Below are 16047 nucleotides of genomic sequence, written 5' to 3'. Positions count from 1 at the left end.
TTTGTCCAGATAGTGATATTAGTTTTACCTTTCTAGTTTTAAATTGTAACTGTGATATTCTAGTTGTTTTATTGTCCTTTTACGACAGGCATATTTATGAAATACATATCTTCCATTTCAGTATTAAATGTTCTCGTCACGATATGGCTGAAATATTGCCGATGTGACGTTAAATATTAACTCACTCACTCACTCACTAACGTCTGGGAAGTTATTTGACTTGTTAGGTTCAGATTGGGTTTGTCACGATTAATGATCATTGAAGTTAGGAAAATAGGGATTGATCAAAAATGAAAGTTTTCTGTATGTTTATGTGTATCCAAACTGATGTTATAATGCATGTCACGTGTGACTGCGTGAGTTACTGTATATTTTATATACTCCGTTTGTTGGCCGGAAGCTTAAAATACAAAAATAAAATAAACTTCTTCTTCTTCTTCTTCTTCTTCTTCTTCTTCTTCTTCTTCACGTCTTGTATCGATACCTACTATCTGTTCATCCCAAGCAGATGGTTTACGTATTTTTCATCCCAGTTCTCAGAATCAAAGACAAGCTTAAAGAATTTGTGTGAACACGTCTACACATTATTTGAACGTAACAGGACTAATAGCTGATCAACACCAACCACCACAACCTGAAATGTCCAAGACGTTTTTGTTTGGTGAATAATTGCTATCCACTGCAGTTATTTCTGTCAGGGCCAGCTGGGAACTTGTTATCAGTTGGCCTTTGCATGGACTGGCGCACTTGTAGATGTTTTTAAGTAATGGAATGGAGTATTTGGGGCCACTTTTCAGTATGAACCAGAGATTCTCCCAAGTTACACCATAATCTTTTTGCAAAAAGATCAAATATTTGGAGTTGGGACAAAAATGTCTTGAAGAATGCATTCTTATTTAAAGACTCATTTTGAATATATCCGTTTGAGTTCTGTCATTTTTTTTAAGGTGTCCACTCTCACATGGTGTACATTATTTCAATATTAATTAAGAAAGGAGGGAGGGTCGAGGTGGATATTAGTTTTATCACTGATAGTAATTCTCCTCAATGCATGTGACACTATATGTCTTAAATTTTCCATAGATGTATCATTGAGTCCAGTATGTCCTAGAACAAGGAGCTGAACCGGTGTATTAACCACAGCGTGAGTCATATTCCACGACAAGAATTTGTCTTCACAAAGATTGTTTCCAGACAAATCCAAACGAGTCATGTTACGAAGCAGTTCGAATGAGTCCACGTGTATCGAGGCAATTTGGTTGTTTCTCAGCTTCAATATTTCAAAAACGGTGACCTTCCTGGAAAGTCTTTCTGGAGAGATCACCCAGCTGCGGCTACAATCGCCATACACTTGCACAAATCGATTGTAGGCTAAGACCATTTTAAGTTACAATCAGAACTTACAGTTGGTCAGAACCACTTGATCATTGTAGTCTGTACCACAATGGCGTTCAAGTTTCACGCAAATGATTATCTTCATATTTGGAGATTGCTTTTATATTGCATAAACGTGTATAATTCACCTCGACACTTCAACAACACCGAGAATGCAGCATCGATTTAACGTCGGAAATATCGTTATTTGCAACAGTGAACATCATCATTATCGAGTCGATATCGTAAAGTACAATTATGAATACCATACATTTTTGATAATCAAGGAAAGGATACTAACTAAAGCTGTCTGCATGCGATTTGCAATGGCCATGACCTTTTCAATAACTCAAGGGCAGCTAATCTTAGTTTTTACGCAGGATGGGAGTGGTTTCCCTTGACATATTATGTCGTTGCTGTAAATCTTTCATGCCCAAATACAATGCATGTTGTGTAGTGGCATCGCAGATCTCCACATATAGTTCTTAGTGTATCATTAAGATAATGTACAGTTACATAACGTGCAAACTCAAGTTTCTAATTCTTAAATCTAAACTTGAATATGACGAGAGACAAGAGTTTTAATCTACGCATTTTACATATAAAACAAGTATACATGAAACAGGAAAATACAGTTGCTAAAGCATGTGAAATTTGCGTAAATAGTTTGGTAAGTCCCACCCATGGATTCGAACCCACTCCCTCCGATGCCTGAGTGTCAGCTGGTTTTAAAAACATATAAATCCTGTAAGTGTCCGCGTTTAACCAGCCTTCTCTCGGGGCCTACATGGTATGCAGCATAGCATAAGCAGTGAAATTGTGTTGCTTCGAGTACAGTCTAAGGGAGACAAGCCGTGTTTACCCGTGGCCATACGGTGCTCTGTTTCCGCAAGTGGACTTTCCCTCCGCGACCGATAGACTCCGGCTGACGACGCAGTTAGATTTTTCTGTTCACAACTGCAACACGCGGAACAGGCAGGAGGTTTGTGTCTCTACGCTCGTTTTAGAACGAATAGTAACCAACTTTGTTAGCTGATTGATCAGATTAGAAGTTTAGATGTCAATGATTATGGAGCTTGTGGGGCACTTGGTCCACCTGTAACCATATGTTCTTGATAACTGAGGTGACGGGGCACTTGGTCCACCTACAACCATATGTTCTTGATAACTGAGGTGACGCGGCGCTTGGTCCAGTCCCTGTTAACTGAGGTGAAGGGGCACATGGTCCAGCCCCAGCTATATGGCCTTGTTAACTGAGGTGAAGGGGCACTTGGTCCACCTGTAGTGACATGCCCTTGTTAACTGAGGTGAAGGGGCACTTGGTCCACCTGTAGCTATATGGCCTTGTTAACTGAGGTTAGGGGGCTCCTGGTCCACCTCTAGTGACATGCTCTTGTTAACTGAGGTGAAAGGGCACTTGGTGCACCTGTAGCCATATATTCTTAATAACTGAGGTAACTGGGCACTTGGTCCACCTGTAGCTATATGGCCTTGTTAACTGAGGTGAAGGAGCTCTTGGTCCACCTGTAGTGACATGCCCTTGTTAACTGAGGTGAGGGGGCACTTGGTCCACCTGCAACCATATGTCCTTGGTAACAGATGTGAGGGGGCACTTGGTCCACCTGCAGCTATATGTCCTTGTTAACTGATTTGAGGGGGCACTTGATCTACCTGCAGTCATATGTCCTTGTTAACTGAGGTGAGGGGGTACTTGGTCCACCTGCAGCCATATGTCCTTGTTAACTGAGTTGAGGAGGCACTTGGTCCACCTGCAGCTATATGTCCTTGTTAACTGATTTGAGGGGGCACTTGGTCCACCTGCAGCTATATGTCCTTGTTAACTGAGGTGAGGGGGCACTTGGTCCACCTGCAGCTATATGTCCTTGTTAACTGAGGTGAGGGGACACTTGGTCCACCTGCAGCTATATGCCCTTGGTAAGTGAGTTGACGGTTCACATCCTGGTCAATCTGCAGGCTTACAGAAGTAATGTCTGACTAAGCGACTGAAAGCGTTTTAACACCTTACGCCCATTGTGCTTTAAGATCGTTGTTGTTGTTATACTGTCAACACATTGTTCCATTGTTGGGGACTTGAACTCGAGCTGAAGACCCGTGTTCGATTCGTCACATTGGTACAATATGTAAAACCCATTTCTGGTGTCTCCCGCCGTGATGTTGCTGGCCATGGATTATTGCTAAATGCGATGTAAAGCCAAATTCACTCCCACAACTAACATACTTCATTAATGGTTGTTATGAATTTCCAATTCGTTCCCTAGAATCATAGTTACTAGTTACTGGAAGGTAATACCGATGACAATTCTGACAATTTAACGTTTCTCAGAGTGTCCGCATTAGATGGGTAGCCCAGCTCCATGAGCCATTTATAGAGAAGTTTATCGCGAGGTCAGTAGTGGTTCATCACCCTTACAAGGTAGTTATTTAAATAAACTCTGCATTGACCTCAGGCCGAACAGAGCATATTTAAATGACTACCATTGTGAGGACGATGAAACGGCTTACACCATGAGGGCATAATTATTCAATACGCGTGTAATGTTTTATGCATGATATTATCAAAATATGTACAATTTTATTGGGTTTTTCTTGTACATAAAATATTGTCACGAACAGCAATGTAGGGCCCCATTGTAATTTATGCGTGTACTCTAATAGATCTCAATTAACCATTAGAACTTAGTCAATTTGCCTTTTTTCTTCTTTGAAAGTTTTTATCCTTTCAAAAGTAAATTTCAGATTTTGGGAAAAACACGAAATCTGTGGATACAAACGAAAAATATAATTCCAATGTGTACAATTCCAGCTAGCCAATGCAGTGACATAGATCATATGAGATGATTTCAGGCGAAATAGGGATACAATCTGCCACCTGATTCTTAAAGAATAGTCAGTAGGACGACTGTGTGGATCGTGTCACTTCCAGTAATGCGGAATGTTTCCTTCATTAACTTTAAAATGGAACAAACATCGGTCTAGATACAGATGGTTGTGTACTCTAATGACAACTGTGGCTTGATGACTTTACTAGAACTTAACTTTACTAGAAGAAATGTATAATGGGTGTAGGTTCCGCTGCAACTTAGTCATTTGTCTTAACTGAATGGATTACATCAACTGAGGTTTTACGTATTTATGCTGCTAGTCGAAAGCTTTTCAAATGAAAGCAGCTAATGGGAGCATTTTTGCTAATTTCTTAATGTCAAATATAGAAGAAGAGTGGTAGGAATACCCATTCTTAACAATCACGAGAAATAGATTCCATTTGAAGGGAAAATAGGTGGCATAATAATATGGAAATGAGTAGTAAACCTGTCCTGCCCTGCTTGGGCAAATTCGACTTCAATATCCCAGCTGTATATTCATTACCAAGACCACACTCGAACCACAGGGGCTTGTATCGCTTTGAAACGGCGTTCGAAAGACATATAGATGTATAGACCCTACCCTAGTACTATAAAAAAGGATATACTAGGGTAGGGTCTATACATCTATATGTCTTTCGAACGCCGTTTCAAAGCGATACAAGCCCCTCTGTATAGAGTTACAATGAGTTACAGAAATGAAAGCAGAGAAGTCAGTTGCATGTATTAGATAATTGAATCATATCTACTCTCCATTTCATTTTAACTAAGTTGTAATTTCCTTTAGATTTTCTCTTAATTTCCTACCCCACTGAAGACCCCTATTACAACACTAAAACAAGATCACCTTGTCCACTATCCATCTCAGAGATGTAGGGGGTTAATGACTAATCCCACCCTTGTCAGGCCATCTCATTATGAGAGTAGAGATGCATCGTCTTGCCTTAATTGACTTCCATTGTTTTTGTTGGCCAATTGAGATGTGGGCGAGTAGAGATGTGGAGACTAAACCGTTAAAGGAGGTAATTTTTTACAAATAGCGATGAACTGGAAGCAAATACCCTTACAGTACACTTAACTCCTGGAAACGGGTCACTTATACCAGAAACGAACTGCAGAAATGTATTGCTCTTTCGGACATTGAAAGACGGCGAGGAGGGGTGTTGTTGGTAGAGTTTACTTGCGCTCCTTCAACTAGCGATATAGCTCAGTTACACCCCTTGATTTTTACCACACCAGGAAGGAAAATAGGAGAATATTGCGCCTTATGTAAATGGGCTGTTCTGGACAAGAAATAGTTCAGGTAGTCTTTAGCAGGCTGTAGGTGGCCTTCATTGGGTATGGAGTCCAAACAATTAGTGTTCTGGTATCGCCAAGACCTCAGCTGTCAGACACACACACTCAGTGTTTTTTGTTTTGTTTTGGTCTTTTTTATGAATATACTTTTTAGTTTTCACCTGGTAAGTTTGCTTTTGAAAAACCCGAGAAGTCTTTGAAATTTTTAAGGAGATCTTTCACCCGCAAGTAGTATTCAATATGGCTGCCATCGAAGGCACATCCTGGCACTTGTTATGCAGAATCTGCACAGTGGTTACTGGACATCAGGTATATAAACTCTGGAGCGTCCAGAGCTGATGAATCGAACTCAGCACAATTTGGGAGCAAACTAGATCTACTATGAGAACTGTTGAAAACCTGAAAACAAACATAACTGCCAATCGGTACGACCCGTCCAAGCAACATTGTTATGAATTCGATTGCGCATCTGTATAAGGGGTTTGGTTGTGTTGGAACAATTTGTGATATTTGCTGTAAAACTTTGAACCTTTGGAATTAATTTTCAATTATCTGTCCTTTCCTATTGAGTCTAGAGTCTTTGGTTTGGACGAACAACTGTCACATTGTTGGCACCTTCGTGATTTTTGGAAGTGATTCTGAGCACTGGTTTGGGAGGTCCATCCATGGCTTGACCCTGAACATGAACTGGGCATTCTAGTGTCTGATAGGTGTTCCCGTAGTGCCAGACGTTCTAGTGTCTAATACGTGTCCCCATGGTGCCACGCACTCTAGTGTCTGACAGGTGTACAAGCTGCTTGGCACTCTATTGTCTGATAGGTATCCCCGTGTTGTTGGACATTCTAGTGTCTGATACGTGTTGCCGTGGTGCCAGGCACTCTAGTGTTCCATACGTTGTCCCGTGGTGCCGAGCACTCTAGTGCCTGATAGGTGTTCCCCTGGTGCCGGGCACTCTAGTGTCTGATACGTGGTCCAGTGGTGCCGGGCAATTTAGTGTCTCATATGTGTCCCCGTGGCGCCGGGCATTCAAGTGTCTGCAATGCACTCAGTATGGGTGCTGCTATTTTTGTATTGGTTGGTTGGTTGGTTGGTTGGTTGATATTATTTTGGAAATGTAGGCCATCTGGCTCATAATTCACATACATAGTCATTTAATAAACTTGACAGAAGCATTCTTATATAAAATATGACATATGATAATGTTTGATTGTTTTACCAATAAGGTTTAAATATGTTTACATTATACGTTTAAATCATTTACAACTGTTTTCAAGCCAGACGTCTTAATTTAAATTATAACATATAAGGGCTCCCAGGTACGTGCTGCTGGGTACAAATTGACAAAATGATATCAACATTACAATATTCATTTGTAATATGTATGTATATGTATGTATTCATTTATAAAGGTTTCGTAGAATGTACAGATTAAAAGAAAATGTTCTTCATCCTCAAGCAATCTTTTTTCACAATATAAGCACGCTCAATTTTCATTTGGAATACTTTACCCATTCCCTGACTCAATATCTAAATTATGGTTTCCACAGAGAAATTTAGTGAAAAACCTTTTAAAAAGGTTGTTCAAATATTGTTCTGGTTGAAGAGATAACTTACGTTTTTCATAAAAATTTAATTTAACATTTTCATTTATATCGCATAACCATTTTTGAAAAGATACATCTTTGAGTGTTTGTACAAAACGAATTGAAAAACATATATCCTCATCTCAAACACCTTGATTTTAGCCAAGCAAAACCAAAACCATACGCAAACAAAATGTTTCTAACAAATCCAACCCATGTTTGTCTGCCAACATTATCAAGATAAATACATCATTTTATAATAAATAAGTGGATATCTACAATCTGGCATGGACAATATTTTCAACCAGTATTTACTGCATTTTGTTACACGTTACATGTAATGGATACCTTCCTAACTCACCAAGTACTGCGGCATTACTTGTATTACTTGAGAGACCAAATAATGTTGAATACTTACAGTACATGTCATATATTGATATCCCCAAATTTCAAAACCGCATACAAGGATGGATAGAATCATTCTATCAAATATAAACACTGATTTAGAAATGTTGCTGTCATAACGCTGAATAAACTTTAGATGACAAAAGGTTCCCTTCTTTGATGGTCGAGATAAATGTTGAAGCTTTTCCCCAGCTTAAAGCAGGTGTAAAATAAATGCCTAAATATCTATACTTAGAAACTGATTCTAAAGCATGTCCTTCATTTTTCCATTTCATTTCTCTGATGATGTTATTACCCCACCTCTTCTGAAAACCAAAATCTTTGTTTCTGGCATGTTTACCATCATACTATAGTTATTGCAAAACCTGCATAAAATATCTATCTGTTGCTGCAAATTAAATACACTATCCGCCACATTTACCAAGTCATCATTAAAAAACAAGATTGTTAGATTTACTAGATGGTTGCCAACATAAATGCCGCTACAGTCATATCGATAAACGCGTTTAAAAACAAAATAGAGAAGGTTGGGCTGACCATACAACGTTGTCTAGTACCAACATTACAGTCGAAATATCCACTCAAACCAGAACATGTACTTACAAAAGATCGTAATTGTGAGTACAGTGCCTTTAGGACACTTTAACAGAGCCACCATTTTTTAACAAGACATAAAATAATAAAAAGTGCTCCATAGAATCAAAAGCCTTGGGAAAGTCTACAAATATTACATACATGCGACCCCTTTTCTTTGATAACTATTTCTGTACAACTGATTGGAGAATAAATATATTATTTACTGTATAATAGCCTCCTCTGTGTCCAGCTTGCTCCTCAAATATTTTACTTTGATCCTCTGCCCATGCAACAATTCTTTTGTTAAGTATTTTTTTTTTGGTTGAAGATTTTACCAAGTATATTCAAAAGGCAGACTCCGCTGAAATTAATAGGGTTTGAAGAGTTTACCTCTTTCATGTAAAGGATGAATGATAACATCACGCCATGACTTTGGATATGTGACAGACTCTAATACATAGTTAAATGTAATAACCAAATGTGGTAGCAAGTCCAAATAATATCATTTCAATTACTATTCCATCAGGTCCTGGGGCTTTAAAATGTTTCGCTGCTTACAATACTTCTGCTGAAATAGAATAGTCTATGTCTGCTATTCAATTTGATATATTATGTGGTTCACTGCCATTTTCAATAAAATCTTTCACAAAGTTTTCAAAGTCATCATTTAGTTCATGGTGTGTATTAGTAATGAGTTGTTGATAGTGAAGAATCCATTCATCTGGGGAGATAGGACTTGCTTGCTGAAGTGTGTCCTATTAAAAGCTTTTAAAATCTTCTACATATGTATCTGAAATGGAAATATTATCACAAAGTTTCTTCACATTGTTTTCTTCTTATTTATTTGTCTTCCTGTGACATGTTGATTTGAATTTATTTTTGTCTTTCAGGTAGATATTCAGGCCTTTATCTGAGTCACTATGTCTAAAGTTTCTCAGTATGTGGTATTCGTCTAGTCAGTGTGTTCATATTCTTTATTTACCATATTAAAGTTGATAGATCGGTATGTCAATGGGCCATAGTTCCATAACAAACCGAGAGAGACACGGGTCTTTCAAGGAAGGGTTGTTAAGATGTCAGGAATCTGTAGAATTCGGTCTAATACATCTCGAGAGATAAATTTTGACAATACGTTCAAATCTGGTCCCTGTCAATATTAAGAAAGGGAATTACATCGTGGCGATCTCTCCAAGACTAGGGCTGTATCTGTGGGAACTACAGAAAAGATGCAAGATTCGAATCGTTTGATTCACACAGGTTGGCTGAGGTGTACGACCCAATACCCATGCTTCAAACAGTTCGAAATTAAAACTGAGGTGTTCGGTAAGATAAAATACGTTGTACCCGGGTCCCTCAGGGCCCATGGGTTGATGTACCCCTGATGTTTACTTATGTCCCTGAGTCGGAAGGGCGAGGGAAACATAAATCCACATCGCGGGTACATCAGCCCATGTTCCCCCCCACCCCCACGTGACCAGTGAACAACTAAGTGTATGTGCATGTCTTCACAGGTAATTGTCAGTGTGTACAATGGATCCAGGAGTGGTAACTGAACAAGTGTTCCAGCTGTACATGGACCACGGTAGCGAGGACTACCTAGGAGAGGCTGTATCCAAGACACAACACAGTATCCAGTGTGGAATGTTGGCGGAAGCAGAGGGCTTTTCTAAAGAGGTGAACTTTCCACATGACTATTTGACCTTCTGAAGCATCACATGAAAGTTATGCCTCATACGAGCGATAAAACCCTTCCTGATGATTAAAATATCACCTAACGAAAGTATCATTTCACAAACCAATCCGGATGATGTCCAATCCGGAAGAGTGGTGGTTAAAATGTTGAATGAAACGTATTTCGCGCGAGTAATTATTAAACATGGTGTAGGAAATCTGTGAGCACAACCAAGTGAGGAAATGGGAGTGTACCTTTGATGGTGACGATATTTTGACACGAAAAATATTTTTCTATCCAAAGCGGGGAAAGCACGTTGCCAACCTTTGCTCGCTTCGCTCGTATATAAGAAGACTTGTATTCTCTATGCTGCGCAACCCCATTTACGCTACAGTTTGCCTGTGGTCAAACTTGTGCAACCTCTCATATTCGCCAACACCTGGATGTAGCGCTTGACTTGTACTACCGTAATATTTCACACATTGGTGCATCACAACAGCGATAGGCTACGAGAGTTAAATCACTGTGAGTATTTAAGACGTTACAAATATGCATCCCCTCGGAGGACAAGAACCAAACACGTTGGGGGATGTCAGCATTCACAATGAGAGCACGATTTGTTCTTTTCATTTTTTCTAAAAAAAAAACAAATTCCAATTATGAAATATCTTCAATATATCAAGGTTTGAAACAGAATAGTTTTATTACCAAGTTTATGTCACATTTGGTGAATAACATGAAAAATTCAGAAATGGCGATAACTGGTTTTGTTAGTTGCTGAGAAAGTACAATACACACAACTGCGCTTCCTATTTGCTTTGGAGAAACACGATCGTCAACTGTAAACATCGGTGAATAGCTAATCTATCATCAAGATATATTTTCTTTCATTATTTTGAGAAACAATGGAGCAAACTGTAAAAACTGATAAAATATGGCGATAACTGGTCTCTAGCCAGTAGGTCATCATCCGTCAACTATCTATAAACATTTACACAAGTGTTAAAAGATGAAACGTAGGCATCATGTACCTGTACAACATGTATTTCAGTTCCTATGATGTGCACAGTTACAGGTTTATTTGTGACACTTCCTCAGAATGATTCCCAGTGTGAAAGTCCAGTCCCTTATCCTTTCTTTGCTGAACTGGCATCATGAAAGCAGCGTTAGCCATGAACGCCATTTGCGAGTTAACCACACTTTAAGACGTTAGCGGCGGTTGTTATGTGTTTTAACCTGGCGTCACGTGAACAACCTGTTGAACAACCAGATAACCCTATGTTATTAGTTAACAGTCGGTTAAATGTACTTAACGGTTGGTTAAAAGAGTTTTGAACAACTGCTCCCAGAATGTTATATACCCTCAATCACTGAACATTATTCAGCACTAACCTGAGATGACGGATACCTGCTCGGATATCCCTCCAATGCTCAGTACTATTTGAATCTCTGCAATATACCTGTCTAAACTACTCCATTTGATGCAACGATTCAGCGTTATTGTCCCCTAACGCAACGCTCAACGTTCGACTGTGTATGGAGCAACTTGGAGACGTACGTCCGTACCGAGTCTTCATATTGCGGTATCTCATGAACTGTCGTCTTATCTTCAAGGTCACCACAACTTTTTGACCACTTTTCAAACTTAAGTGAAAGCGATTCTAATAAACTATTGCAGCCAGTGTCTCCAGTTATGTGGACAGGCTACATTTGCTAATTATGCAAACTCTAGTCATTTCAGGCATCTTGTTTGTGAGCAAAAATATCAAAAGTGAAATATATTTAACATATTTACTATTTTCCTTTAGCGCCGTGGGACTTTGACATATTAGTGGCAAACACTTGTTTGTGAGCAGAAAATAGAAAAGTAGGTAGATGAAGGTAAAAATTGAAGTTTGTATAATGGCAATAACAACACAGCAATCGCTTTTTCTATATATGCCTTTGTATTGTGTGTCAGATAGTTATTGGTGCTTTCCTTCACGACATCGGTCATCTGGTGGGTCAGGAACAACAGCTGCCGAAGATGGTGACAAATGACGTGAACCTTGGTGCCGCCAATCATGATACGGTTGGCGCTAAGTTTCTTCAGGATCTCGGCTTTCCGGAAATCGTGTGCAACCTTGTCGGGGGTCACGTGAAGGCCAAGAGATACTTGGTCTGGAAGTATGCCGATTACTATGAAAGTATGTTTTCAAGGGTAGAGTATAATGTTGTCTCCCTCCGTGGCCTATCTGCTTCGCTGGAGTCTAGTAAACAGCATGAACAAACTGCCGGGTCCCAGTAACATTCAGCCAGACAAGAGCTGGTATCCAACCCATCTACGTGTTATCGTGTCTTACAACGGAACGTGAACCTTTCACTGAAAAATCAAAGAGTGATGTTGAAACATATTGCTAGAGAGTAATTAGGTTTGATCTACATCAAACAGATCTCAGAGGAGCAAAATGCAACCTAGTAATGAAAGCAGACCACTGCCAGTTGTTAACGAATACAGCTCTACTCGTATAACCTTTTATCGGTTCGTGTATGTACACTCTGTAAAATAACGAAACACAAACATGGTGTTCGGGTGTATACTTTATGTTTTATAAATCTAATGAACTGATCTTATTGTTCATATTTGGCCCCAGTTATTGTCACTGACCGAGGTTCATCTAGGCACAAATGAAAGAATCGAATGCCAAGGTAAAGGTCACCTGCTTATTATCATATGTGGGGCCACACGTGTCTCTAATTGATTGGCATTGTTGCCCCGTTGAACCAATCGGAAAAGCAAAAATAATGTGACTCGTTACTGAATCACACACGTCTCCGTCGCTGTTGTGGTCATGCTCTGCTCTTGACGCGAATACCTGCGAATTTCCGGGCTAAAATCCTACGCACTACTGGTATTTATGTAGCTGTAGACAGTCTATCATAGAAGTGACGGATCCGCATGAGCATGTCCTGCGCTGCTGTAGTAACATGTGGTCGTCCTAATCTGGGTAGGTCACGTGTTGACCCCTGCGTCTGATCCAGGCTAAGTGGTAATAATGCTTTGTTATCTATGCCTGGAAAACCCTGGTTCCTGGTCGCCAGTTTGCAGGTGGCTCATTACGGTGTTGCTTTGAGTCAGACGTAGTATGTTTTTACTTTTCTCTTGTTGTACATAGAGGGTAATGTTCGAAATGGCCCGAGGCACATTATTTTTAAGGAATGGAGAGTTACGAGGACGTTACCCTTCATAAAATTACATTCAAATTATTGGTAATGTTGTAGCTAAAAGTAAAGAGTATGAACTATCAAGGTGCTACAAATGAAGCTGGTACACATCGCCCCATTCATGAAAAATAATGGAGCGAGCAGACAACGGAATGACGTCACAAATGTAATTTAAAATTACATTGTCTGATAACAGACAAATAAAAACCCATCGTTTTCATTGTTCAACAGTTCATTTTAGCTTCATGTTGATGTGTTTTGCCTCCACGCCCCAACGTGATTGTGCGAATTTGCGTTATTGCTTTACCCCCCTTTTCTGTATGTTACAGTCGTTCTTTATTTTACCTGCTTATTTGGCATTCATTTATATGAATATCAGAAAAAAATCAGTCAGATATTTCAAATATTTTGCGTTTTCCTTTTTGCAGGGCATATGTTACTTTTGAGCCAAACAGTAAAATGCACAGCGCTCGCCCCGATGAGTAATTTCTAGGAAAAGAGCAAGATTAAAGATCTCAGAGACAGACGTTATATACAGTGCTGCAAACATGTTGTAATGGTGTGCCCCTGTATTCCGCAGAGCTGACCTCGGCAAGTAAGAAGACGTTAGAACATCAAGGTGGTCCTATGAATTCAGATGAGGCTGCTTCTTTCGAAACTTCCCCATTACACCAGATCATCTTGCGCATGCGAACTTGGGACGAACGCGCTAAAGATCCGGAAGCGAAGATGGACTCGATCGACAAGTTTAAGAATCTTTGTATGGAGGTCTTGAAGGATAAATACCCGTCGTGCGATGAACACACCGTTCATACCGAGAAACAATCTCAACCGTCACAGCGATCGTTCGTAGCCTAGTGGATAAAACCGCCAAGCTCGGAAGCGAATGGATGCGGGTGTCGGCAATATACATGTTGGAAATTGTCAATAATGTCATAAATTACGATCACACACAGAGATGGCAAGGCAAACTCACATCAAAGAAGTAATCATTTAAAGTTCGGGGACAGGATATGGGCATCAACGGTGCAAGAAATATTGCCTCTCGAGAACAATAGAGTGACGTCACTGAAGGTGGATGAGTTTATTGATCGGTCAACTTTGAACCAAACGGACTGTACAAGTTTGCCCTGTTCGATCAATACGAATCATGACTTGAAAGTCAGTGTTTACAATCTTTGATTGGAATCGTTTAGAGTCAATTGCTACAATTGATTTGCATGTTATTATTTCCATACGTGACAGGGTTTTGTCTTTGTAAAAATATAAAATATCGGTAGTTTGTTTTCACATGGCTCCTCCATCAATTGTAACAATAACTTTGAAGATGACCTCGTTTAGAGTCATTCATTGAATAGTCAATAGTCAAATGCCTGTTACAACTGGAGATTTCATTGTCAGGACAATATGTCTTTTTTTTTTTTTTTTTTTTTTGGTTAGTTTTACGCCGCACTCAGCAATATTACAGCTATATGGCGGCGGTCTGTAAATAATCGAGTCTGGACCAGACAATCCAGTGATCAACAACATGAGCATCGATCTGCGCAATTGGGAACCGATGACATGTGTCAACCAAGTCAGCGAGTCTGACCACCCGATCCCGTTAGTCGCCTCTTACGACAAGCTGAGTCGCCTTTTATGGCAAGCATGGGTTGCTGAAGGCCTATTCTACCCCGAGACCTTCACGGGGCGGACAATATGTCAGCCTGGTACAATCAATTAGCCTCTGCAATGTGGCTTGTACATTTTTAAGATCTAAGATACTTGAAAGTAAAATACTTTGTGGATGTCAAGTTCTGTACTATATATAATCTTCTACCGTTGTCCAGTAAGAGTGAGTTACTACAAGGTGATCTGGAGATTTAACGGGCGCATTCCGACATAATGGGATTTCGCACACGGACCCGCTAGACCATTTAATGTTTGATCGAAAGAGAGTTGAACTGAACGAAAGAAATGGCAATCTGACTGGTCTGCTGGAGGTAGTACAGCACAGAACAGGCTTGCGTACATCAGTTCGGATTAAGTGAAAACAAGATGTAGGAATGCATCCAAGGGATTAAAACATCATCAGTGCATAGTGCAGGGACAATGAGAGGAAGCAAACAGCAGAACAACATGTACGTGGCTGATATGACTGATTAGCAGTTAACTAGCCAGGAGCTGTATTACTGGTCACCACGTATTATGACCCCTTCCTGCCCAGGCATTAGAGCACAGCCTCACTTACACTGGATATCCCAGATTCACGAACATGAACGTCAAAGACCCTGGTCAAGAACATACACGTGATATAGCCCAGGTTTGAACGCTAAACATCTGGCTTCATCCTGAAAGCGCATGTATATGAATCCCTGACGGGTTTCAGGATGACGCTTGTCAAAACCAACTTCCCTAACAACCAACCTGATACATCCTATACTTCCACACTCTAAGTAAGCTTAGTCTCAGTGTATTTCGTTGCACTCCACCACTGAGTCTAACAAAACCTACTAGAAGGTCGCGTCAGGTAACCTTTGAGCGATCAGTGACCGTCCAGTCAAGCGCGAGACCGTTAAATAGAGTTAACCAATCAGAAAACGGCTACTATTTAGGGACTGGAGGGATTTTCAAAATATTCAGGTCACTGACACAGATCTCTCCACACAAAAAATCCGCATACAACACAGTTATTTGACCTGCAGTACATACGCTTCGGGGTTTCTGTTGACATGGTTACCATTAGCTAATATTTCCGCAAGATGACATCCTTGAATATTGCCAAAAACACCATTTTCAGCGACTGTTTACTCACCGGTTGTACGTACGCCGTCTGCATCACCCGGAAGCGAGTCATTCGTGACCTACAAGAAGACTCGTACCCCTCTCGTACGCCATTATTGCCAAGAATCGTGGCAAACCATTCAAATCGTACGTAATAAAACGCATTTCAAAACATGAAATTGCCGGAACCGTTGAACTTTGAAACTTCGCCACACTATACAAAGCGCAATTTAAACATAAACTTTGAGCTAAAAGATGAACATCTTTCAACACTGAAACATATTTGCAAAGG

At 40.0% G+C, this 16047-nt stretch overlaps 1 protein-coding gene across 1 annotated transcript; it reads left to right on the top strand.

Moving 5' to 3' along the window:
• The first annotated feature begins 2244 nt into the window (after positions 1 to 2244).
• On the top strand, positions 2245 to 14777 carry LOC137294053 (2-amino-1-hydroxyethylphosphonate dioxygenase (glycine-forming)-like). The gene is made up of 4 exons (XM_067824981.1): positions 2245 to 2356; positions 9628 to 9790; positions 11749 to 11974; positions 13573 to 14777. Exons 2-4 carry the CDS (start codon positions 9647 to 9649, stop codon positions 13848 to 13850), a joined length of 648 nt encoding a protein of 215 aa, XP_067681082.1. The 5' UTR covers positions 2245 to 2356; positions 9628 to 9646; the 3' UTR covers positions 13851 to 14777.
• The last annotated feature ends 1270 nt before the right edge of the window (positions 14778 to 16047 follow it).

This window comes from Haliotis asinina, chromosome 8 (genome assembly GCF_037392515.1).
Source record: "Haliotis asinina isolate JCU_RB_2024 chromosome 8, JCU_Hal_asi_v2, whole genome shotgun sequence".
Lineage (NCBI taxonomy): Eukaryota > Metazoa > Mollusca > Gastropoda > Lepetellida > Haliotidae > Haliotis > Haliotis asinina.
This window is presented reverse-complemented; position numbering and strand designations above follow the sequence as displayed.

Coding starts and splice junctions, on each gene's coding strand:
- LOC137294053 (XM_067824981.1), top strand. CDS start 9,647: ATGGATCCAGGAGTGGTAACTGAACAAGTGTTCCAGCTGTACATGGAC. Junction 9,791..11,748: donor CAGAGGGCTTTTCTAAAGAG/GTGAACTTTCCA, acceptor ATTGTGTGTCAG/ATAGTTATTGGTGCTTTCCT. Junction 11,975..13,572: donor GTATGCCGATTACTATGAAA/GTATGTTTTCAA, acceptor TGTATTCCGCAG/AGCTGACCTCGGCAAGTAAG.